At 39.1% G+C, this 24,843-nt stretch overlaps 2 protein-coding genes across 6 annotated transcripts in view; one reads left to right on the forward strand and one right to left on the reverse strand.

Annotated features, from left to right (window-relative positions):
• LGR5 (leucine rich repeat containing G protein-coupled receptor 5) overlaps positions 1-1,358 on the forward strand; it is an 87,787-nt gene extending 86,429 nt beyond the window's left edge. The window contains exon 18 of the mRNA XM_062491200.1: positions 268-1,358. Coding sequence (XP_062347184.1) covers positions 268-1,358 — 1,091 coding nt within the window. The remainder of the gene's footprint in view (positions 1-267) is intronic.
• A 19,236-nt stretch (positions 1,359-20,594) lies between these two features.
• Positions 20,595-24,843, reverse strand: part of ZFC3H1 (zinc finger C3H1-type containing) — a 38,046-nt gene continuing 33,797 nt past the window's right edge. For 4 of the 5 annotated variants that reach the window (XM_062492029.1, XM_062492027.1, XM_062492030.1 and 1 more), the window contains exons 32-35: positions 24,698-24,799; positions 24,059-24,098; positions 21,560-21,622; positions 20,595-21,434 (exon numbers count right to left, since the gene is read on the reverse strand). In XM_062492029.1, the coding sequence (XP_062348013.1) occupies positions 21,297-21,434; positions 21,560-21,622; positions 24,059-24,098; positions 24,698-24,799 (343 nt within the window). In that variant the 3' untranslated portion in view covers positions 20,595-21,296. Of the gene's footprint in view, positions 21,623-24,058; positions 24,099-24,697; positions 24,800-24,843 lie in introns of all 5 variants that reach the window. The other variant, XM_062492031.1, reaches the window with a different exon arrangement.

Here is a 24,843-nt window from a genome sequence, read left to right on the forward strand (position 1 = left end):
AAAATAAACCCATAGACTACTTGTGATGAAGGACAAAAACTCATGTGCACCACTAATGCAACATGCATCACAGATCTAGCAGCATGTTATCAAGGTCTCAGATTACTCCAAAGAAAGAGCAAGTTTCCAGATCCCTTTTTAGATTAAAATTCACTCTTTGGCTGTGCTAAGAATCAGCAAGAAGCCTATACTTTAATATCTTAGAAAGCACAAGGGCTTTTGTTGTTTACATGGGCTTCCCTTACCCTTTTTATTTTGGCATTTCAGGTCCCTTCAAACCATGTGACCATCTGTTTGGTAGCTGGCTGATCAGAATCGGAGTGTGGACCGTAGTGGGTTTGACCTTTATTTGCAATGCACTGGTGTCTGCCACAGTTTTCAGATCTCCATTGTATATGTCCTCCATAAAACTTTTGATTGGTTTAATAGCCATTGTAAATGCCCTGATGGGTCTGGCCAGTGGAGTACTGGCTAGTGTGGATGCATCCACTTTTGGCAGCTTTGCTCAGTACGGAGCACAGTGGGAAAGTGGAACTGGTTGCCAGGTAACTGGCCTTCTCTCCATTTTTGCTTCAGAGGCTTCCATATTCCTCCTTACCCTAGCTGCACTCGAACGTGCATTCTCAGTAAAGCATGCTATGAAGTTTGAAACAAAATCCTCCACTGCTAGTGTAAAAATTGCCATTTCCTTTTGCTTTATGTTGGCACTAATCATTGCAGTGATACCCCTCCTCACTGGCAGTGAGTATGGGGTTTCTCCTCTTTGTTTGCCTCTCCCATTTGGGGAGTCCACAGCTATGGGCTACATGGTAGCACTGGTATTGCTGAACTCCCTTTGCTTTCTGGTAATGACTGTTGCTTATACAAAGCTTTACTGTAATTTAGAAAAGGGAGAGCTAGACAGCATTTGGGATTGCTCTATGGTCAAACATATAGCCTTGCTACTTTTTACTAATTGCATTCTTTATTGCCCTGTGGCCTTCTTATCTTTTTCCTCCTTACTAAATCTCACTTTTATCAGCCCAGAAGTGATTAAGTCAATACTTCTAGTGATTGTCCCACTGCCAGCATGTCTAAACCCTCTGCTTTATATACTTTTCAATCCACATTTTAAGGAGGATTTGGGAAGTCTGAGAAAGCAAACTTTGATATGGAGGAGATCAAAACATGCTAGTCTGATCTCTGTGAATTCAGAAGACATAGAAAAACAATCTTGTGACTCAACACAGGCATTGGTAACCTTCACGAGTGCCAGCATATCGTATGATATGCCCCCCAGCAGTTCACTAATGGCACCCTCTTATCAAATGACAGAAGGCTGCAATCTTTCATCAGTCGCATTTGTTCCCTGTCGCTAGTTGCAGAAACAGTACAGAAATTACCTCTGTTTACAAAATTTTTAACCCCAAAAGTAAGTGTGGATGTGTGCATACGAGTGTAGAGAGTGCCTCTAAATTATTATGACACACCTTGGAAAACAGAAAATGACAAAACTTTTGGCAGGCTGAGAATCCAATACTTGACTCTGCCCAGCTTGCTTCTGAAATGCTGGGATGAAGAGAGGAAATGAAAGCTGCTGAAGTTTGTGCAGTTGTATCAGATGCTCTCTTTTAAAGTAGCACTACTCAGAAAGGGCATCAGTTCGTCAAGAACAAAAATAGCATATTAAATTGGTAATATTTTTCAAAGGATCACCTGATGTTTCCAGGGGTTGAGGTATTTTTTTCCTGTTTATTTTAATTTGGTTTTACTAATAGTTTTTCAGTGACATGATTGTTTTTTATAAGCATCTGTTTATAGCGTTTATTCAGCAAGGTATCTGAATGGAAGAGTAGTCCTTTTCAAGTTCTAGAGGTTTCTGCAGAACACCTTTTGATGAAGTTCTGTGTTTGATAAAGCTGATTAAATGGTTTAACTGATATTTGGTTTGTATTTTGGAAGTCATCTAACTTGACAACACATTTTTAATTGTCAGTAAATTAACATTATGTGAAAGAAGTTAATCAAAATCCTGTTAAGCGTTTAAAATATAATTTTAAATGGCAAGGCATTGTCACATAGGTATTTTTCTACTGAGGTTCTGTACAGTTTGGTCCTGAATTGCTTTCATGCCAGTAGAACTACACCCAGAATTGCTGATGATAAAATTGGCAGATGACTTGTTTAATTTGAAGGTGAAAAATACTACATAGAAAGTCATCAATAAAAAAAATTGGTATGCTGAGAACTATTAAAGGACACCAAAGGCACTCAGACAGGTACATTCATTTAAGGCAATTTGTCTAGGAACAAAAACTGTAATCCTTCTCATGGCATGATCTCTGTCTCATGAAACGGTGATTCTAGAAAGCTGCTAGCCCATAGTCACTAGTCAGTTGAAGATTTAGAGGTCACTGCATCCTTTTGGATAAGGATAGCCAATATCCTTAGCTAAGGCAATATTAAGTAGGAGTGAAGAGGTTGTGTGATCTGAGTTCTTAGCATTGATGCAAGCACTCCTGGGGTATTTCAAACACTTATGGCATTCACGTGCTGTAAATAACATTGTGAAATTGGAAAGGATATGAACATCATAAATTTAAAAAAACTGAAGAAAGAAATTATTTGATCACATTTTATAAGTAGCTGCTTCTTGGATACAGAAGTTTGAAGGCAGAGGACTACTCATCTGAGAGAAGAATCTGGTGTAGTCAACTGGAAATTGACATTAGGGATATGCAGCATAGAAATAAGGTGGAAATTGTTGATAGCGAAGGTCATTATCTAGTGATATTACTGTCACCAAAAAAATTGTATTTTATATATATTGGATATATTGCCAAAAAAGATACTGGAGCAGCTGTTGAAATTCAGGGACTTCTGATGGCTTTAGTTTAGGAAAAGACTTGATTAGGTTAACAGAGTTCTCTGACTTTAAATCTGTTAATACTTTGCTGAATGAAGGCATGTATGTTTACATATCAGAAGCATCCTAATTAGAAAGAATAGACTTCAGATCCTCGCCAAGTTGACTGTTAAAATATCTCAGACAACAGAGCCACATAGAATATAGTTCTTTGACCTCATCCAAGCCATCAGGGGGATATTCCAGTATTCTTTTCTAAGAGCTGGCACCTTTTGCTCAAGTAAGCTGATCATTTAAGACAGAAAAATGCACAAATTTACCTATTTTTGTTGTTGTTAAAAAGAGCTTCCTGAGGAGTAACATTTAATAGCTCAGTATTCACTGCTCAGTTAATGGCCACTCAACCTCCAGGTGAATGAGACTAATTTTTTAACATTAGGAAGGTTAGGCTAGGCCCAGCAATTAAGGTAATCTGTTACAGATGATCTCTGTTGTTCATCTGTTCCTGTGTATAAAACTTTCTGGGACACAAGGATGGATTTTCACAATGAAGAATTTGCTGCCAACAATGCATATGCCTTAATTTTCTTGTCCATTCACACTGGCATATTTTTAGTTTTGCAGTTACAGATGGCATCAGTTGACTTTGGCTGACATGTTCATCCTTCAGGGAAAAAAAATGAACCAATTCTGAAATTATGTATGATAAAGTCAGCTGGGTACTTATCTTAATCCTTTATCTGTTGTGGCTTTTGAAGCAGTGCAGCACACAGCTGCAGAAACAATGCCTGAAACCACTTTGGATTAAACAGAGGATCAGTCAACCATTGCACAATACCTATTACCATGTTTACTTAGCTTTAATTTAACTGGGGTCCATCTGTGCTGCTCTGCTTAATGTCTGTAAGGTTCCTTTCAGCTTGCTATATTTAAGAAGTTTGTAAAGAAATTTGAGAAGCAAAATAATGTTATAATTCAAAAGACTAGCTAAAGAAAGCTTCTTTTATCAGAACTTTTTTAGTTTGCAGAAGGTCCTAAAGGCTTTGAGTCTTATTTTTATAAGCATGTTTGAAATATTTTGATCAGATATTTTTAACTTGAAATTGTTAAAATTCATTTAATAGATTTTTAAAGTAAAATGTGTAAATATAGAACTGTATTTATTATTACAGTGAAATGCAACTACAGTAAAGAACATGAGATTAAGCCCTGTACAGTTTCACATTGATATTTGCTATATTTTCTGCTCATATATGTTACTAAATTCATTATCTGTAAATAATATAATGTAAATGTGTAGTGATTGTAAATAGGTGACATTCTTTCTTTTCTATAAGTGTTCCAAACATATGTAAGTTGTAATAAAATGTAACTACAGTAAAGAGCGTTTAATCATGGCCTAACACCTCACAAAATGGTGTGCATTCTCAATTAATCATTTCCAAGTTATTGTAATACTTTCAAGTAACCTCCCTAGGTGTCTGAAATTCTTGACAAAATATAAGTTACAGATTGCGTGCCTTAAAAAGGAGAAAAATGGTGGGGGAAAAAAATAGAATAATAGTGTTTCATTTCAACACAAACTAACTTTTTTACCAAAACTTCACTTGCGGACCCTTATGAACAGATCTTGCTCCCTGTGCACACTGCTGTGTCTCGCTGATGACCTCTCACAATTTCCACAGGTGACACCAGCACCTCCAGCTGTGTGACAAGGATGTGCATTGAGGCACGAGTTACCCACAGCCTGCAGACCATACACCAGAGAGGTGCAATTCAGCTGCACTGGGCTGCTGCTTCTAATAAGACAGCAAATTCTCCCACATCATTCCTTATTTTCTCTCCCACCCCCAACCTGGCAGGTGAAGCAGGTGAGGGGAAATCCAAACAGCTGGCAGAGTTCATCTGATACGTGGCAGAGGGGCAGCAGGACCATCAGGTATGAAATGGATGAAGGTGCTAAGGGCTAATGAAAGGTGGGGCTTAAAAGAGAACTTGGCAAGAACCAAGTTGCTCAGGCTGCACCAGAACTTCCAGCTCAGTTGGATTAAAGGCAGGCAGCAGCTAAACACAGCCGTGTCATTTTGTAGGCAACAAGAACAGGTGAAAGAGTGCATGCATTCTTGTTAAGAGAGACTGCAGCATAGGACATTTACACGTACTTGGTTTTTCAGAGATGGTGATTGTAGGTCATTTCTATGAAGTACTTGAAAGAAAGAGGTAAAGCACCAATGAAGCAAAAAACTCTCAGAAAACAATTGTTTAGTCAAGAATTCTTATGGCAAGTAATGAATTACAAAGACTTTTTAAAAAAGAAAATAGAATTGTCCTATATTTAAATGGAATTTAGAATAGCATGCAGGTTTTCAGGATAGATGAGGCTACTTTGTCATTTCAGCCAGAAGGGCCTCTGCAGAAGAAGTAAGTTTGTTGGGTGAGTTTTAGAATAGTCTTATTGGGGTAGGACAGGACCAGCAGAGAATGTGAATAAGAAAGTCATTAATTATCTTTAGGAGCAAAAAAACAGAGGTATGACAAAGAGCATAGAGGAGTGCATAACTCAGGGAGGACAGAGGCCTTCAAGAGACAGGATACAAATGGGAGGAGTTCTATGAGATGTTAAGATGCATGGTGGAGTTTTGTGAAGGATGGGGAGCTCAAAGTGGATACAAAAAGATGGAAGTGTTGTGATGGCTAAGGACATTGAAACTGTGAGAAAACAAGCAAGTAAAGATGATTTCCTATGCATGTATGCATCAGACAGTGTAAGCAATATTAAAGCCAGGAACCATAAGGAAGAAGAATGAAATTATTTTAGGAGAAAAATAGTACAACTTGAGTTGTGAAAGGAAAGAGAATACCTACAAAGGAAGAATGAGCTTGTTGGTGAAAGCCTCGATGCAGAAGGGAAAGACAGGAACCAAGGTTATACATCTTAATACATGGAAGAAAGGCTTTTATTAATTTTATGTACCAAATAGTGAGCAGTAGTGCCTGAGGTCACAACTTCAGTGTTCTGGGCAATGATAGCACACATGCACAGGGAATTTCTCTCTGAAAGCACTCATGACACAGACGTGTAGTGTTCTCTGCAGTTGCAACTGAAGGAGAGTTTACTGCAGGTTTGCAACAGGTTATTTAGGGAGACCAGACAGAGCATGCCACCACTCTGGATCACTAGATACATTATTGAGTTTTATTTGGGAACTCAGTCCTCAGAGAAATTGCAGATGGCCAAGAAAAAAGAGCTAGTCAGAGATACAGTGAAAGTCATAAAGAAGATGGGATCACCTGTAAAATAATGTAAAATAATGGATGGGGATAAGGGCCAAACCTTATCAGATACTAGCAGAGAAGCACAGAGAACACCACAAAGGCAATGCTGTACCAGGTGGGCACACAGCTTCAGTCTCTGCCACCAAAAGAAGGGAGAACATCACTGACTAACCTGGTGATTGTTATTGATCTCAAATGGAGACCAGCCACTTATTTAGGCCTTGCTGTTGCTGCTGCTCCATATTTGCTTCCTATCTCTGTGATCTACATGCATTAGAGAGTAGCAATGTCCTATATATACTAGACAGTGAGAAAGCTATCAAACTATCAAACTAGCCAAATCAACTGCAATAGGAATTTCAGCTTATCAGGGACACCAGTTAATTCCTCTGACTTTCATATTAAACACTGTAATAAAAATATCATAATCAGACATTTCTCTGTCATAGTTTAGGTTGCAATATGAAAGGTAAGGTGCTGAAAATTTCATTGATCAATCACTTAAGAAGGCTTAAATAATTTAAAATGCAGTAAAGGTAATGTTTTCCTTAGGAAAACACTGGAAGACAAGGGAGTGCAGACAGAAGAGTAAGAACATGGATACATAACAACAGCAGCAGCAGCAGCAATGTCAGAAGATTCTTTCCAGATCAGTGAAGCACAGTAATGGTGCAGATGCTCAGGTGCTGCAGAAGACAGCCCTCAAACTCCAGGAGAGCTGCACTGCTTCCACCAGCAAGGGAGGGACCAGTATCTCCACCAGCCATAATAAGCACCTCATGTTTTCTTTCATTAGCAAGTGCCAAACAAGGGACAAGTCTGTCCTTCTGCCACAATGTTATTGTGAAAAATAATGTGAAGCTAAGCCTGGAAAACTGATTGAACTCTTTGTATGTCTTTGCTTGAACAGAATCCCAGCTACAGGTGATTAGAAATTTTAAGGGAAAATGCAAATTTACCCATGCTAATATATAAAGCAGAAGAACTTCCATGTGTTATACCTAACCCTGGCAAATATACTGGAAAGAAAAGGCAGTATCAACATTAGGAACATCTTGTTCATATAATGAGAATCACAGACTTGGGCTCCAATGACTCTGGAGACAAAGGAAACATGAGTATGTTCTCTCCATAAGAAAAAAAAAATTGTTGTGGCATTGTCAAAATTATCTAAAGATCCGATCTCAGTCATAAGAAAAAACAAACATTAAGAATATTCCTCTTGAGAGCTGGCCCATAGCCAGGATTTCTAAAAAACTTAGTCACAGACAAAGGGTCCACTCAAAATCCCTATTTAAATTTTTCACAGGTGGCAACACTTCCACTTGTCAAGTAAAAAATATGCTTTGTTTGCAAGAGGAAAACTGTCCATCTGTGAATCTGAATACTTCCACTAAGTTTTATGCATGCACATACCAGAGTCTTCTGCAGCCAGCCTTAAAGGTCTCAGGACTCCAAAACTAATTCTTGAAGGAAGTTTCAAACATCTCCTGCATCTGGTGTCATTCTCTATACACAATCACTGTTTTAACAGGTGTCTGCAGTAATTAATTTGGTTCTATACATAACAACAGCTTCTCGGGACTATCTATAGAGATCACTGCAGTTATTATCAGCATTTCCCATTTATGAACTAACCTATTCCTGGAGGAAGGAGTTCTCTCAGCCTTCGAAGAAAAAAGTAATAGGGGAGATTGTCCTACTCAAGACAAATGTTTCATGTCCCATAGGAAGTACCACAGACTTCTGAGAAGTCCTTCTAGGTCTCTTTACTGGTTGACTATGAAAATGAACTCCAGAGAGCTTTCTGTGGCCAGAGAATGAATTCTAGAATATGAAATCAGTGCTTCAGTGTGAGACACTGAAGTGCTAATGGTGCAAGGCTCAAACAATTGGCTATTCACAAAAGCAGAGAGTGTTTTGCTGACCATCACGTGCAAGGGAACAGCCCAGATACAGAGGGGGTGCACACCCTCTAGCAGAGGCTACAAACAGGGGTTTGAGCCAGATAAGGGAAGAGGCCTATAAGAAGCAGATCCTGGGAGATGGGATCCTGGGAGATGGCATAGTGCTTTTTATCATACCAGTGTCCTACATTACATAACTGGCTCAGGTGTAAATCTTCCCTCTGAGGGAAATACTGGGAACTTTGCAGGTAGGTGTGAAGGTTCATCCCTTGTGATGGGGTATAATTGGCTCAACTGTGCTGATGTGAGAGGCAGCTGTCATGTCTTAGAAAGTCATAAACCATCAAAGACCCCTCAAGTGCCGCGTGATCCACGGTGTTGCATCACACAGTGTAAAACCGCCCCATCAGAGGAGGCACCTGGGTGTTCCCACTGAGCCTGAGCATATATTAGCACATTGGACTTTGTGTTTTATGGGCTTCCCTCACCCCTGGCAGATCATCACTTCAACATACAGACATATAATTTGCAAGAATCAAGTTTCATCACTGCATCCAAGGATGGTGACTGTATACCTTTCTCCCTCCTTTTCCTTCCTCTCTACTTTCTCTTTTTCTCTCCTCCTAACTTCTTCTCAAAACATACGGTAAGCCAAACTAAAAACTTCTAGTCAGTGCCTTAGTAAGTGCCTTGGTATGTCTGGATAAGTTAAAGATGGCTATGTTTAATTTTGCGAAGCTTAAATTTGTGAAGTTCATTACTTTGTCTGGATTTAGTTTTAAAATGTGACAAGTACCTTAGTCTACCTTATTGCTTTAAAGTTTTCAAGCAAATGCTTGTTATTGAACCTCCTGAGAATTTTCTTTTTTCTCCTGTGCACCATCCAGAGTGAATCAAGCAACATTCCCCTAAACCTGTGGAGTGGATTGTGGCATAAAATTTTAATGCATGAAGTGGGAAAACAGTTTCCTGACATAACTGAATGCCTTACTGTGAATGCAAAGTATGAGGAGATTTGCTTTATTTGATCTATATATTTGTCCCAGTATACAGGTAAATCTCAAAATTGTTGGAATTTTCCATGTTTTGTTTGCTTGGGTTTGTGTTTTTTCTGGGTTTTTTGGTAGGTTTGGACAACAGGACATATTCTGGAAAAGCCTCTACTCCCCTGGATACCCAGTCCTGCTCAACCTGGCCACTCAGGAGGCCTTCTCCATTCTATTCTGGAGGACTTGGAGAGCTAAAGACAGCAAGTCCTAAGACATTGAAGAATATGTCTCTAAGGGACAATGACATTCTTGCTGAGATGAAATACTGCAATAAAGCACACAGGATGGAATCTAGGAATACTGACAGCAGAGTTTGGCATGTGTTCATTATCACAAAGACAAAGAGTCAATGTGCTCTGTCAGAGGAAAATACACTTTTACTTGGCAGGGAGGTAAAGTCAGAGCAGACTGGAAACTGTAGGATCGCCATGGGCCAGAAAGCTTGTGCAATTACCTTAGAAAAAATAGAGACTACATATCAGAAAAATAGTCTTTTGGAGTTTCCTTCAGAGAAAGTGCCCCAGCTCTCCAGCCCAAGCCCTCGAGTAGGAGAGTTTTGTCTGTGAAGTGAGTGGTGCAAAAATATCTGCATCAGGAAATGCCACCTCTGGAATTGAAAGCAGCCTCCGTGGCTTCCTGAAAAAAGCCACTTTGCAACCGAAAGTCATGAGCCCTCTTTGTTTTTGGCTTAAAAGTACCACAAGCAAAAGCATTTAACATAAGTTTGCCCATCTCTAAGAGAGCAAACATAGAGAGGTTGTACAGAGATGGAGTTTCTTTTTGATGGGAAAAAAAAACCACAAGAAAATACAAGCGTTGAAGATACTGGAGCAAAAGCACTTAAAAAATCTCATAAAGTTTCTCATTCAACAGAACAGCAAAAAGAAACCAAAATTACAGTGGGCAAACCGTGTATGGCTCCATATGCTGGACACACAGGAGGATTGTACTGTACCTTTTATTGGTATTACAGAAATGGTAGAAAACAAGCAAAACAATAAATGTGTTTTATTGGTTTCATTGAGTGTTAAGTTTGGTCAACTGGCAGACTATTCAAAATTCAGATAGCTTTACACTTCTATTCACTCCACTTAAATAGCAATAAGTAATACTAGCTTGGACAGAAATTAAATACAGGTCAAAGTAAAATATCAGTATTTATAATTTAGTTTCTATCCATGAATACTGCTTTTCTACCTACAAAAACTGTTTGTCTCTCCCTTGAAAAAATTATCTTTTTCCCATTCTCTTGACACTATTCTTTACACAAGACTGTGGATGTATGTAGGACTTTCCAGATCTTTTAGCAATTTTCCCCTACCCCCCAGAGAATTTAACTACATTAAGAAATCCATTTTGTCAGCCATAGGTGAACTGTTCTCAATATCAATTTCTCTCTACTTTTATTATAATAAGTGTTAGGAGAGCATTTTGGAACTTTGGTATCAGACCAGAATCTGATTGCTCTAAGCATTGCAAAAACATGGAAAGAAAAAGCCTATCCTGAACACAAGTGAGCTTAAAGAGAAAGGAGAAAAATGGGTAAAAAAGCCCACAGACCTTTGCAGTGTAGAATTCAGAAGCTTTCCAAGGGCCTTGTTCACTTCAGTGGATTTCAGCAAGTGTTTATTCCCATACCAATTATTCCTATTTCCACAGTGGAATTTCTCACATTTGTGGGCAGTGAACTACAGCATAGTCCTAAAATCTGTTGCTTTATGGTAGAGTGAAGCATTTCCCATCAAATCTGGGCCCTCATAAATAAAACATAAGGTCTGATTTTTATTTTTTTTAAATAAATTACAAACAATAGAGCTATTGCCCACTAAGTACCATTCTTACACCAAGAGCCTTTCATAATGACAGCAGCACCTTAAAAGTGCTTTGATCTATGACGGATCAAATATCTTTGTTTCCTATTAACATAGCTCTCTTTCCCAATAGAGCACAGAGCATTTCTGATAATAGCACTCTTATTACGATAATTAGAAAAAGATTGTTCGGCTCTATTTCCCCCTTAGAGCTCCCTGGCAAATTTCTCCTCTCGTGTCATTCAGATTTTCTACCCCAAATACCTCTGTCATAAGGAAGAAATTTTAAAGTTTCACATTTTATGGCTCAGAAGTTTAGGCTGCCAATGTGATGTTAAACAGTCATTAAAAGATTCAGAAGAAGGATCCAGACTAAAATGCAAGCCATCACCTTTTAAAAATAATGTTGTTTTTTTTTTAATGTGAGTGACATTTTCAATAAATGTCATAGGTCTTTTAATAAGAGAGCAGAAAAGTAGCCTGGCTTTATTTGCAAGGTAGACATGAGAAAACACTCCAAGAAAAGTCTGCCCCAGGGATTTGAGGGTGTAATATGACCAGAAACAAAATTTACAGGACAGATGACAGAGGAAGATACTTGCTAAGAGACTATTCCCAGACATACTATTGGAAGCTTAGAATTCTTACTTCGTGTTGCCCTGCAATATTCAGCCTTTTGCCTCTTCCATCAGGGATGTAGCTCTGAGATCGCAGGCAGTCAGGGCTAGATGGAGAAAGTTGGTCTCTTTTTGCCAGGCACTTAGTGCCACCATGTGCCCAAGTGTGCCTCACTGCTTCTGGGAAATACTCCTTTTCCTTTAGAGTTTCTGGTTCAGTGAGTCCTCCCTTTTCTGAAAGGCTCAGAGGGACAGTTTGAGAAAACTCCCTGTGCAAATTTGAGGAATTCTGTCAGGATGCATGTTTCTAGCCTCTCCCACCTTGGTGGTGGTGGTGGTGATGGACAAAAGGCTGGCAACATAAACCCTTTGGCTTCAACGGTTTTCCAATCTGAAATAGAGCATCCTTGATCAGCAAGGTGGTTGCAAGTCACAGCAAACCTTTTATATGCAGAAGGGAAACAATCAAAGAATAGATCAACTGATAAACTTAAGTCTGTGTCTTACCCGGTTGCATTAATACAACCAATGTTTCTGGAGTCTGTGGCACAAATCCAATTGTTGAGAGGGATGGAGTCCAGGGTGTAGGTTTAGTGTTCTATCAGTGTGTCTAGCAGAACTGGATGCAGTATATCCAAGGAAAGTAGGTGTATTCCTTGACTCGCCTTAGAGACTTTCCAGTCCACTCCATTGTCCAGCTACCTGCTATCTAAGAAACACAAAACCTAGTGCTGGATGAGGCCCATTAGCCAGCTTCATCAGTGGGTGCTTTGGGACTGGATCAAGGGTTCTTGACTCCAGGTTTCTATGGATGATTGCGCAGCCATTTCTGCATATTACAACTTAGGACTTCCTTTACATCAAAAATCAATGTTCAGTACACAGAGTGAACTCAGGTCCTGCCTGGCATTGTACCTGCATGTTCTGTGCCCCTCTAAGTGCTAGTTGAGAAGGTCAGGCTGAAACAGTTTTTATTGCTCCATTTCCACAAAAGCTTTTCATTACATAAAGCCTCTGGACTGCTTAGTAGAATTGGGCAGGAAAAGAGGCAGAAAGACACACAAAAATAATAATCAAGCCTAACCTTTGATCTCAGTTCATCTGATAAAGCCCTGGCACAAGGCCTGCAAAAATAACTCCGTATAGAACTATAGAAGGATTATGCTGAACAAGTGATAAAAGCATATGCTTTATTTTCATTGGCACTTTACAGACCCTGACCCTCTTGTGTGCTTGATTTCAGACAAAAAACATTTACTTTTTGCCTCCCAGATGAATTCCATTTCATTTCCTTATCATGTAATCATAAATCCACTTACATTATATATGGTATGCCATCTTTTTCTCTCAACAATAATCTCCAGACAATCCATCAGATTATGCTGAGTCTTTACAGCCAGAAAACATATGGAAGCAGAACTTCCTACTCTAGAGTCAAAACTGCTCCACTGAACTGGTGCACGAGCACCACATGCCAGTCTTCCTCAGCATTTCTCAGCTGAAACAAACAGATGTACTCTAAAATTAAGTTCTTTGCAGCCTGAACAAGACTGTTACCCGTAATTCAGTCTTTGGCTTTATTCAAGTCTCCTGCATTTGGCTTCTGACAACACAGCACCGTAGTATGCAGCTGCCACAAGACTTGGTCTTGCTATACACCATCTCCTGCCTCCATCACTAAACCCTCTGCACAGACTGCATGGCTGTCTTTACGCATAGCCTCAGCTATCTTAAGACCTTTGTGATAATAATATTTTTAACCATGGAGTTTGTCCTCTGAGTAGAGAGAGTCTTAGTTGATCTTCACTCAATCACTTCAGAAATGATCATTGTCACACCTGCAATTGCAGTTTGGAACCACTGCCCTTTGGAAAGCATTCTTCAGTATTCTTGGTCTGTGTCAGGTGATGTCAAGAATGTACTGCCACTCTTTCCTGCTGTCCCAAAAGAGTTTACAGACAAAGTTTGACTTTTCTTGACTGTACACTCTTGAACAGTGCAGCTCATGGTGTTAATCTTCCTCTTGAAATCTATCCAATCTATCCTGGCAGGAAAAGGTGCCTTAAAATCTCTTCTAGAAGACAAAGGAAGTTCACAGAATGTTTCAAAGTCCTGATTTTTGCTGGGGTACAGATAATTTTCTTCCTAATAGCCGGTATGGTGCTGGTTTGGGTGTAGTATGAGAATAACATTGGTAACACACTGGTGTTTGGGTTGTTACAAAGTAATGCTTATACAAAGTCAAGGACTTTTCAGCTTCTCATGGTCAGCCTGGACAGCTGATACAAACTGGCCAAATGGCTATTCCAGACCATATAGTGTTGGGCTGAACAATAAAACTGTAACTGGTCAGGCTAAGGGGATCCCTGCTCAGAGATGGGCTGCACATCCATCAGTGGATGATGAGCAACTGCACTGTACATCACTTGGGAGTTTGGGTGGGGGGGTTTTGGGGGAAGTGGGTTATTTCTCTCTTTGCTTCCTCCCTTTTCATTATAACTGTATCATTTTAACTTCTAGCATATTGTACTTTAATTATTAAAGTTACTATGTTCCTAAACTTAAACTGTTCTTTTATGCATTTCACCTTCTTCCTCATTCTCCTACCCTTTGCATCAGGGAGGGAGGGGGTGTGAGTGAGAAGTTGTGTGGTACTGGGTTGCTGGCTGGTGTTAAACCACGACAGTCCCTTTTTTTTGGTGCCTGACATGGGGCAATGAAGGGTTGAGATAACGACAAATACAATTAGAACATGTTACAACAAGCCTGTTATAAACATTCATTATTAATAGTCACTGATCACAATGGTGATTTACTTGTTCTCAGAGCTGTTGTGCTTGTTAACTGAGTTGCATCATGTTGTACTTTAATGCTGGCTTATGAAATGACAGAATTGCTGGTTATGAAACCAGTCCGTTATTTGTACTCAGCTCTGCTGTCATCTTTGTACTTTGTGAGCCATCTATTGGAAACTACTCCTAATGATACATTTTACCTTTTCTCCTCAGAGACCCAATCCATGAGAGAGACATCTCCATTCATCTTCCTCTTCTCCACCAGGCTAGTTACCACAGCTCTTGCAAATTTCAAATATCCTTGGGATGTTCAAACCAGCACAGTTTTATTGCTGTGTCTCCTGACTGTGTTCCAGGTCTTGTTGAACAACTACTTAAAAAGCCACCCAGAGATCTGTGCTGAGATTGGACAGGGGGCTCTGAGTGGACAGGGGTATGGGATAGTGTAGGCAAGTGCCTAGGACAGTGGGCACTTCCAGCATTCTGGAATTTCCCCCTAAACAAGTGCAGGATCCAGAAAAACTAGGAAAATACTTGGGAAAAGGTTGCCATCAGCCTGGCAATTCCAGAGACACAAATCACTGCAATATGCTGGGTCTTGGCCCAGCCCTACCGAGCCCAGTTCAACACTATTCAGGACCCTCAAGGAAAAAGGATGTCATCAAATCCAGGGAGAAAGTGACAGGCACTGCAGCTACTCCAACCCTGGCCCCAGGCCCTGCAGATGAACCAGAGCACCAACTCCTGGCAGTGTCAGTCACCCCTTTGCATCAGAAGAAGTGGGCACAAGAGTGCTTGTTTAGTAAAGGAGAACAAAGCAGGGCCATCACAAGAACAGGAGGAAAAGGCAGAACAAGAGGGAAGCACTCAATCCCTACCCCTGAGAGACCTGTGGGATATGCAAAAGATTTCAGCCATCAGCCAGGTGAGCAGGTGATAACTGATTGCTCAGATGCTGGGTAACAGGGCTAGGAGCCTGGAATTAGAGGGTAGGGAAACCAAGCACCTGGGATCACCTTCTAAGCCCTGCAACACCTGCAATATATTGATGATGTCATTATGTGAGACACTAAGCAGCAGAATCTTTTGAGAAAGGAAGGAAAATACTAAAAACTGTTATTAAACTCTTCTTATCTCAACCCATGGATTTTACCTTTTTTCCAATTATTCTCCCCAATCCAAAGGAGCAGGAAAGGGAGCAGTATTAGCAAGTGGCTGTGTGGTACCGGATTGCTGACTGGGGTTAAACCACAACACAGAGGGTGAAGAAAGCCTCAGGAGGGAAAGGTAAGAGCTGATGTGATTTCAGAAAAGTAGGTGCTGAAAAACTTCCACATCATGTAAGACCACAACTAAAACTTTCTCATGGAAGGTAGTATAAGGAGTTCTTCTGTATTGCTACTCATGCTTTATTAAATCTGGTCAATGTAATACAAAATATCAAAAGTTCCCCAACCAGCTTTCCTCAGCCACACAGTTTTCTCAAACAGACCAGAAAACCTAACTCCAAGGTTTTTTCACTCACAAATTAAAGTAGATTGACAGCTGTCATGAAAATAAAGACAGAAATCCATAAGAATTATCATCTCACCTATGGCCATCACATGTGGTGGCAGAAGTGAGAAATTACTTTAAAATCATTACCTTTTCCAAAGACGCAGTTTTTCCAGCTCACTCTGAAGTAACTTATACAACATCATCACTGTATTTTCTGTGTTATTTTTTGCACTATTTTTTGCTAGATCAGGCCTTTCTGACTGCACTGAAAGGCTTCCTCCCATTTCATCTTTGTCAACATTTTAATGAGCCATCACAGTCACTGCTGCCAGTACCCCAGGTGCAGCAGTGCAAAGTTTATAGTAGCGTTTTATGCTCCCTTTAACAGAGAACAAACAGACACATTGGTAATTCATTGCTAACAGCTTTACAAGGTTTAAGTTTCAGTTACAGGCCATACTCTGCTTTATCATCTGCTACTCTGGTAGGACAATAACAAATAGTTGCATGCAATAAAAAAGTAGCAGTTAACATTTATATCCTCTTTTAAGCCAAATTTTGATCTTGGGCTCCTTGCAAACATTAAGCCACCTTACAGATAAGGATAAGCTGACACTCCTAATCTGTTCTGGAAAACAAACCTTTCCTGCTCTTGCGTCCTTTTTGACCACTCCTTAAAAATCAGTGATACTTCCCAGTCTCAGGTGAAATGGCAGGTCATGTAAGGACACAGTCTAGACTCTCCATGTAAGATGTAGCTCACTGCCCTGTAATTCTGAATGACATTTAATGGGATGTGAATTGAAATTACCTGTGAGGAGGAAGGGGCTTAGTCAAGGTTTGACCAGCATAAAGAGATTCAGGCTCCCTGAAGAAGTGGTGGAGACACCATTCCTGGAAGTGTTCAAAAATATGAGTGGATTTGGCACTTTGTGATACAGTTTAGTGGGCATGCTGGTATGAGGGCTAAGGTTGAACCTGATTTTGCAGTCTTTTCCAACCTTAACGATTCCATGTGAGCACTCTGGAGCCTCGCAGACACAAACATCTCACAGAACATTTATAGCAAAATCCAGGAGAAAAGGGAGACAAGGAAAAACACCCTGTCTTTCATTATCTACACAATCTTGACCTTGGGTGCATTGTCAAATTGGATCCAAGCATCCAGCTGGGCACAGTATATACGTAGGACAGTAACACAGACCAGTGAATGTATGGGGGTTTGGGCTGTATTAGGCTCTTCAGGAAAACTGCAGGATGGGGAAGTTTTCACAGCTCCTTTTCACTTAGCTTGTCTGAGGATTATGTGAGTTTTTGATGTTTGGTGAGATATTGCCACTTTGAGAAGTTGGCTACCCCTTTGAGTAATAGTTACTGAGCACAGCAGTAGCAGTACAGGTGCACAAGGGATATGCCTGAAGGATTTTGAAAGTAAGCCCATTCTACATCTTCTGCTCTCAGAGATGAGGCAAGCTCTCAAACACCTGCTGCACAAGACCAACACATCTCTTTCATCCTCACAATTTAAACCATTCATTTCTCTGTTTCTGACAATCACCTTAACAAAAACTTACATAAAGTTAAAGAAAAAAAACACCAACCTAAAATACAACTTCCATCCAGAATTAATAAAGCCAGGCAGGAAGTCTCGATCAATAACTGCAATCAGTGCACTGACTATATAAAACAAAAGGTGCAGGGGGGGAACATCTTAAAAAGAAAAAAAAAACAAACAAAAAACCACATTAAAGACACTATGAAGCCCATAGCCAGTTCTTCAGCTCCGTATATACTAAGTTAAGAAGTACTTACAAAGTTAGACAAGTGCAAAAGACCACAGGTTCACCGCTCTGCCTTGGCCAGAGATGATCAGAAAGGACCAACACTGCTGGCCTGGCCTTGGGCTTTTTGCCCTTGACTAAAGGAGCATAGAGACAACCAGGGTGGGAAGCGAACATGGTAAGACAAAAGTGGTGAAAGCATACAGGTTTATTTACACCAGGAATGTGACATTATCACAAAATCATTAAAGCTGGAAGGGATCTCTGGAAATCACCTGCCCCAAATCCCTGCTCAAGCAGACATCTAGAGCCTGTTATCCAGAACCACATCCATGCAGCTTTTTAATGTCTCCACTACCTCTCTGGTCACTTGTGCCAGTGCTCACTTTCACAGGAGGGAGAGAAAAAAAAAAAAAAAAAAGAAAAAAAAAGCATCTCCTGACATCTACCCAAAACTTCCCACAGTTCAGTTTAAGCCCAATGGTTCTAGCCCTGCCACTGGGCACACTCAGAGCTTAAGAGTTTGACTCTTTACATCCTCCTTCTGTATGCAGTGAGACGCTCTTCCCCTGAGATTTCTTCAGGCTGAAAAGTCCCAGGTCTTGAAATATTTCCATATATGTTGGATGTTCATCCATTCATTTATCTGTGTGGCCACTCAGTGGGCTTTCTTCACTAACTCTCTTACCTTCTTTTGAACTGGTAATCCAGACTAGGATGCATGGCTGCAGGAATGGATTCGCCAGTGCTGATGAGAAGGCTCACATGCCTGGACCTGCTGGTCATGTTTTCCCTAATGGAATACAGAAGTGGGGCAATGGCCTTTGCCACATCTGAATGTAAGAGTACCAGCTGTCTCATGTGAACTAGCAAGCACTAAAATAACCAGCACCAAATGAAAGTAGTAGATTCAATGCAGATTTACATTAAGATAAACAAAACACCAACTCCCATTTATTCTTCCTAATAAATGCAGCTGAATATTTTGCTCATGCTGGTGTGCCTTTGCAAGAGCCTGAAAATTAAAAATACTGTAGTGGGAGTAGTTTGGTGCAGTAATATTAAAGATCTAAACTTCATTTCCACAGAGATTTACAACTAAAGACCAAATAATCAAACCACCCTCCATAAACTAGTTGTTCTGAGCACAGAACAAGTAGCAGCCTAACTTTATGGTATAAATTACTGTGTTTTCCCCTTATTTTATCACTTAAGCAGCTAGGTACTTTGCTTGATTGACTGGAATTATCCATTATTCACAGTTCCTCACCACCAGTGCCTGTAAGTAGAAATTGCTTGTAGAACAGAAGTTCTTAAGAAAAATCACTAATTTGAAAGACAAGCATGTAGATTAAATTAATACCCTTGGTAAATTTATGGCTTCCTGGTAAATAATTAATGAAATTTGCAAATGATAGCTAGAAATCCCCTACTTTCTAGAACAAAAAGCCCTCTTACTAGAGTATCAGAGCCTGGAGAGGATTCCATGCTAAGCGCAGATCTGTGGAAGCACTAACTCTGTCCTGCAACTTCTACATTACAGAGCAGTGCATTTTTGTTCTTTCTTGGCAAAAAAAAACAAACAAAAAAAAAAAACAAAAAAAACCATACAGTTTTCTTCACACTTAATTTCAGTTCCTAAATTAACAATTCCCATTATGATCAGCCACTTTCATATATACAACAAGCTAGACTTCCGATGGGAATCACAACACTGTGGGCTTTTAGCCTCCCCTTCCCTACCTCCAAGTATGTTGAGAAGCCCTTAAGTTAGAGTATACATGATTAATCCTTGATGAAAAGGTAAAGCTTAATGTCTCCTTTATAAAGGTCTTTTGCTATAAAGTCACTGTACATCAAAGCAAGAAAGGTCAGGAAGTAACAGCCCTAAGTACAATACGAGACTAACGTAAGGGTCATACAGGGCAGCATTACAAGTACTCTATCCCTTGACAGCTTTTCCATTTTTAATAGTGAAATAGGTAAAATGGTATCCAACTTAAAAAAAAAAACAAAAACAACCAAAACAAAACAAAACAAAAAAAAAGAACAAGAAAAACCACCAAAAAACAATAAACAAAGCACTGCTGCAGAAAAATATCAACTGCTTATCTGGAAAATTTTAAAGACAAACTATGAAAAAATATTTGGCTAATCTATGTTAAGACGGCATTCATCACACTTAAGGGGGTTTTTAATAGAAAAACTGAATACTGCACCTGTGTGGTATGCACCACACTAAGTAAATGTGAAAAAAAACTCAGGAGACCTCCACCTCCAGTAAAGAACAGTTTTAAGTCAGTTTTTCCAATACTGGTTGTGTAGTCTGCAGGAAAACATGGCCATTAAAGTGAGTATTTGAAGTTTTGTACTTAAGCATGAATTATAAAATTAAATATGAGTTGTTTAGAAGGTCTTAAGCAGCAGAAAGACTCTCCATTCCCCTGAATGAAAACCACTATTTCCCACTTATTCCTCCCTTAATAGAGCTGCTTCATGTTTAGCTTTAGATAAAGTAAGGGGTTTGAAAGTTACTAGAAACAGTATGTCACAAACTACTTAGCCTCACTCTCTACCATGAAGGCAACTCATTTACTGGCATCTTAATCAAACACCTATGCAACAGGTACTACAGCCACTTTTTCATATGACCTGGCACATTTCATCTCTCTATAATGTACATGTAGCAACTTTGGAAAGTGTGTCTCACTTCATTTAGGGCAAAAAGGACAATATAAAATGCATTTTCCTTTACTGAAGTAGTATTATTGATAGGAATAATTGTTATGGGACAAACAACTGTGTACCTGAGGCAAGGGGATGAAAAAAACCCAAGGGGTTTTCTATAGGTTATTCTATAACCACAATAGGCAGCTCAACCACATTTGCATATCTCTTGATCAAAATAACAAAAGAGGTGGTTTTTTTTAAAAGGTTAGCCTGTATTGAGAATCGCTGTAAAAACACCTGCAATAGAAGTAGTACCAAAACAAAACAGATAAATGTATTTCTTTAAACTGTTAAACTTTATTATAAATTAAAATTTCTTTACAAAAAATTGCACATAATTGACCACTCTTAGGTTCTGATGCACTGGCATTTGCAAAAGTTTCTTTAATCTTCAAGTTTAATAAGTCTCTGCCATGAGTCCAATGCAGAAAAGGGCAGTAAGCAACCCTCTTAGAGCCTTCAAGTGCAAGAAGCATACTTGTGGCCACGGCAGTTACACTTTCCTTAAGAGCGGCTGCTTTTGTTTTAAATCCTGTAATGAAAAAGTCTCAAAAAAGGTTTAAAAAAGAAAAAACCCAAAATGGACTAGTTGCTTTTTACTGTAAACACAGCCCAGTAAATTAATCCCAAACACAGATCTCTCAGGCATCAGCGAGAGTGTCAAGTGAATCAGGAACAGCAAAACAAAGAAAACAGTAAATAAAAAGAAAACATAAAAAAATAAAGTCTGTCATTTTGATTAACTATACTTACGTAGATGACGTTATGAGAATCTGGCAGGGCCCAGAAGCAAGGCCAGACAGGGAGTTCATGTTTCCAGAGGAAGGTCATGTTAATTGTTTCCAGGTTCAAGGAAAGCAGACTGGAGACTTGATATGCTCAGCAATACTCATCTGCCTTACATAGATCTTAGGGCATGGATCAGCCTGAAGAACCATTCAACTGATTTTGGCATTTTATAGGACTTATGGCTGACCATACCCAGTGTTCAGTGATTCTTGTTTTCTGTTCTGTAAGTGTTTAAATTTAAAAGCTCATCTAGGCTGACTCCAACCTCTTGGCACTTGGAAACTAGTTTTCTCAGGTTATCAGTTTTACCTCCTCCTGATGCTTCAAACAAGAGTTGCTGAAAGAGATGGGGAAGCAGATATAAGATTTAGCCAGAGCCTGAGCATCACCACATCTATGGATATGGGATATGCAGAGAATTTATATGAAACCTCAAACTTAATCATAAGGAGAAAACATTACATCTTTCCACAGTGTTGCACATAGAGGTAACTTCTGAAGGGCTCTCTGATATAAATGATGGACCTGTAAAATAAAGGCAAGAATTAAGCATCAGCAGAATTTCATGCACTCAAAATTGATTATCTGAAGCACAAAAATATCTTGCAATAATTTTTAAAATAGCTTTGAAGTCAAGCATTAAATTGGTACTAAAAGCAAAGGCAAGTTTATCTCTGACCTTAATTCTGACCCTTGTATGAACATGATTAGTTACATGAGGACCTGCTATTTTTCTTCACAAGATTCTTGCCTCATTCATTGCACAGGATGGAACACATTCAGGGAATGAAGCATCTTAATGAGTATTTCTTTCACCACTCAATATGTAGTCTCAAGTCTTGTTTATTGCATATCATCACAATCCTGCAATGAAAATAACTGTTTCATGGGCTTTTTTCCTTCAGCATCTATCTTTGCTTTAACAATCAGTATGAATATTCGCCACTCTCAAAAAAAAAAAAAAAAAAAAAAAGATTTTATTATTTTATGGTTCAAAATAGAGGACCAAAATATTTAATACTAGTACTTACTCAAGTGTCCTTCAACTACTGGTAGCTTAAGTCCCAACTTCAATCAGAATCACTAGGGGAGGTGTTTCGTGGCATTTTAAATATTTGTACCCATTTTCATATTCTTTTAACAAACCTTTACATGACTTCTGAAGGAAATAAATGACAGGTTCTCCAGGAACAGGAAATCCAGAATCTGAATCACAATTCAACTTTAAACCAATATCGTACTTGTTCACTAGAAAATCCTGTTATCTGGAACAATCACTGATTTGTGTAAACAGTTTTAAGTGCTTACTACATCCCAGACCAAAAGCCCAACTGCGTTGTGTGTGACTACTTAATCGATTTTACCACATACCCTATAATTAGTGAGGTGGTTGCAGAAGAAAACCACAAGATTTCTTCTGGGTGTAATCCAGCTACAATGTTTCACATATGCCTTCATTTTAATTGGTTCATTTTCTTCAAGGGCCCTCTTTTTTATGCATCTGACATAAGACTTTTCTAGCCAGAGTTCTTTTCAGTCACCAGCCTTACTATAGGCAGTGTCTTAAGATGTAGTCCATCTAATACAATGACTGAAGCAGGGATCTGTGACTAATTCAGATTACACCAAACCATCAACACAGAGACAGAATTAAGGTTGAATAGGCAATCCAGCCTTTGATATCTCCTGACTTTGAGCTATTTGATCTAACAAATCACGTAATTCTGCTTAGGGGATGTTCTTTTTAAATATTTTAGGAGACCATAAAAAAAGGAAAGAAAGTTTCATATGTGAGTCTAATAACATGCTACCCTTTATGGATCAGTTAAAGTTTCAATATTGATTCAGAAGACCGCTGACAAAAAAGAAGGATGCTAAGAAAAAGTCACTACAAGATAACAGAAAAACAGATACAGCAGAGAAGTAGCTCAAATACCACAAGTAAGTGATGAGTCACAAATCCAGGGCCTCATGACAGCCCCCACCCACAAATACAGAGCATCTTTTCACAGGTGGAAGAGTATTTTGAAGGTGACAGCAACAAAACCAGGAAAATCATTCTGTTTGAAAAGCAATGCAGTTGCTGTGCCAAAACAACTCTTCTGTTTTTTTTACATGGAGTGGTATTTCCCTACCCTAAGTACTAATAGGTAAACCTATTATTTTTGGAAAAAACGAACTCAGGTATTTTGTGCGGTCAGGAACTATGGAAACTCTTTCCATACACTGGTTTGGCAGACCCACCCTTCCAACTACTTCACAGAATCAAGGAATAGTCTGGGTTGGAAGGGACCATACAGATCATCTACATAATAAAACCCTTGTCATGGGGCTTTCCTGGGGGTTCTCTTCTGTCATGGGAAGAGATAACTTCCATAAACTAGACCAGGTTGCTCAAAACCCCACCCAGTCTGGCCTAGAAACCTCATCCCTGGAAGCAATCTACAACTTCTCTGGGTAACCTGTTTGTGTCTCACCACTTCAGAGCAAAGATGTTTTTCCTAATATCCAATCTAAACCTCCTCTCAATTTGAAGCTATTCCCTCTTGTCCTAGTATGACATGCTTTTGCAAAAAGTTTCTCTCCAGCTCTCTTGTCCACTTCTAAAGATAGCCATTAGCACAAGTCTTCCAACATGAGTCTTGCTTCCCTCTGCTAGAACTTAAAATACAACAATCACCTCCAGGTAAAAAAAAAAATAAAATGGGAGAAAAATATAGCCTTCCCAGTATGGGAAAGTTACACAGAAAGCATGCACTCATTATAGAATCCATTCTACTTCTGATTGTCAAAAACATTTCTCACAATTGAGGCACATGTTCTGGTGTTTATAAACAAGAGCATTCCAACTAACTAGAAATCTTGGATTTACAAGATTACCACTGCTTTGGATAAAGCCAAGGTATGAGAAGTTTTACAGAATTTCATAATTATTCATTTTAGTACACTGTGTTGACTTACTTCTCTTTGTCCCATTAGAAAGCATTCGGCAGCAATGGCTCTGAGGAAAAGAAATATATAAAAATATTTATTCTTGAATTATTTTAAATGCCATTAATGGCAGAATACTGACTGTGGAATGGAATAACTTAATTCCTTGAGAAGAAATTAACTTCCAATGAGGTTAATCTATTGTGAAAAGATAAAAATAGCCATTTTTTAAAAACAACCTTACATGAGCAAGACATTTCAGTGGTTCCCCATTATGAACAAACACTGAAGAAAAAGATCAGTTCAGCACCACTGGATAATGGAGAATACTGCTATTGTGATATATAAAGGGGAGGGGTAGAGAAGGGGAGACAGAAGTCAATAGTTGAATTTTAAAAGGCAACTTGTAAACACATCATTCATATTTATCTGCATAATATCCATTCACTTAAGTTTCCCCAATAGGGAAATTTCATTTTTCATTTTAAAGAAGTGACAGTATCTCTGTCTGCTGTAATGAACAGTTACCCTCTATAATATAATAAGCTAACAAAAGAGAAGCTTCCAGTGCAAGCCCAATTGGAAGGACATTTCAGATTTACCTTTGTGAAGTAAACCTTACAAACAAAAGCAATAGCTATGAAAACAGATGTATGACTGTTGCATTACATTTTCCAGATGGCCAGGCATGTAGGGATATTATATGTAAACATCTTGGCTTGTAGTTTCAGAATCTGAACATTGCTCTCCTCCCAGTATCTCAGAAGCAGTCTGTAAAAGGCATTCATGAGAAAGGAACACTGCTCTAATCACTT

Source organism: Cinclus cinclus, chromosome 4, assembly GCF_963662255.1.
Source record: "Cinclus cinclus chromosome 4, bCinCin1.1, whole genome shotgun sequence".
In the NCBI taxonomy this organism is placed as follows: domain Eukaryota; kingdom Metazoa; phylum Chordata; class Aves; order Passeriformes; family Cinclidae; genus Cinclus; species Cinclus cinclus.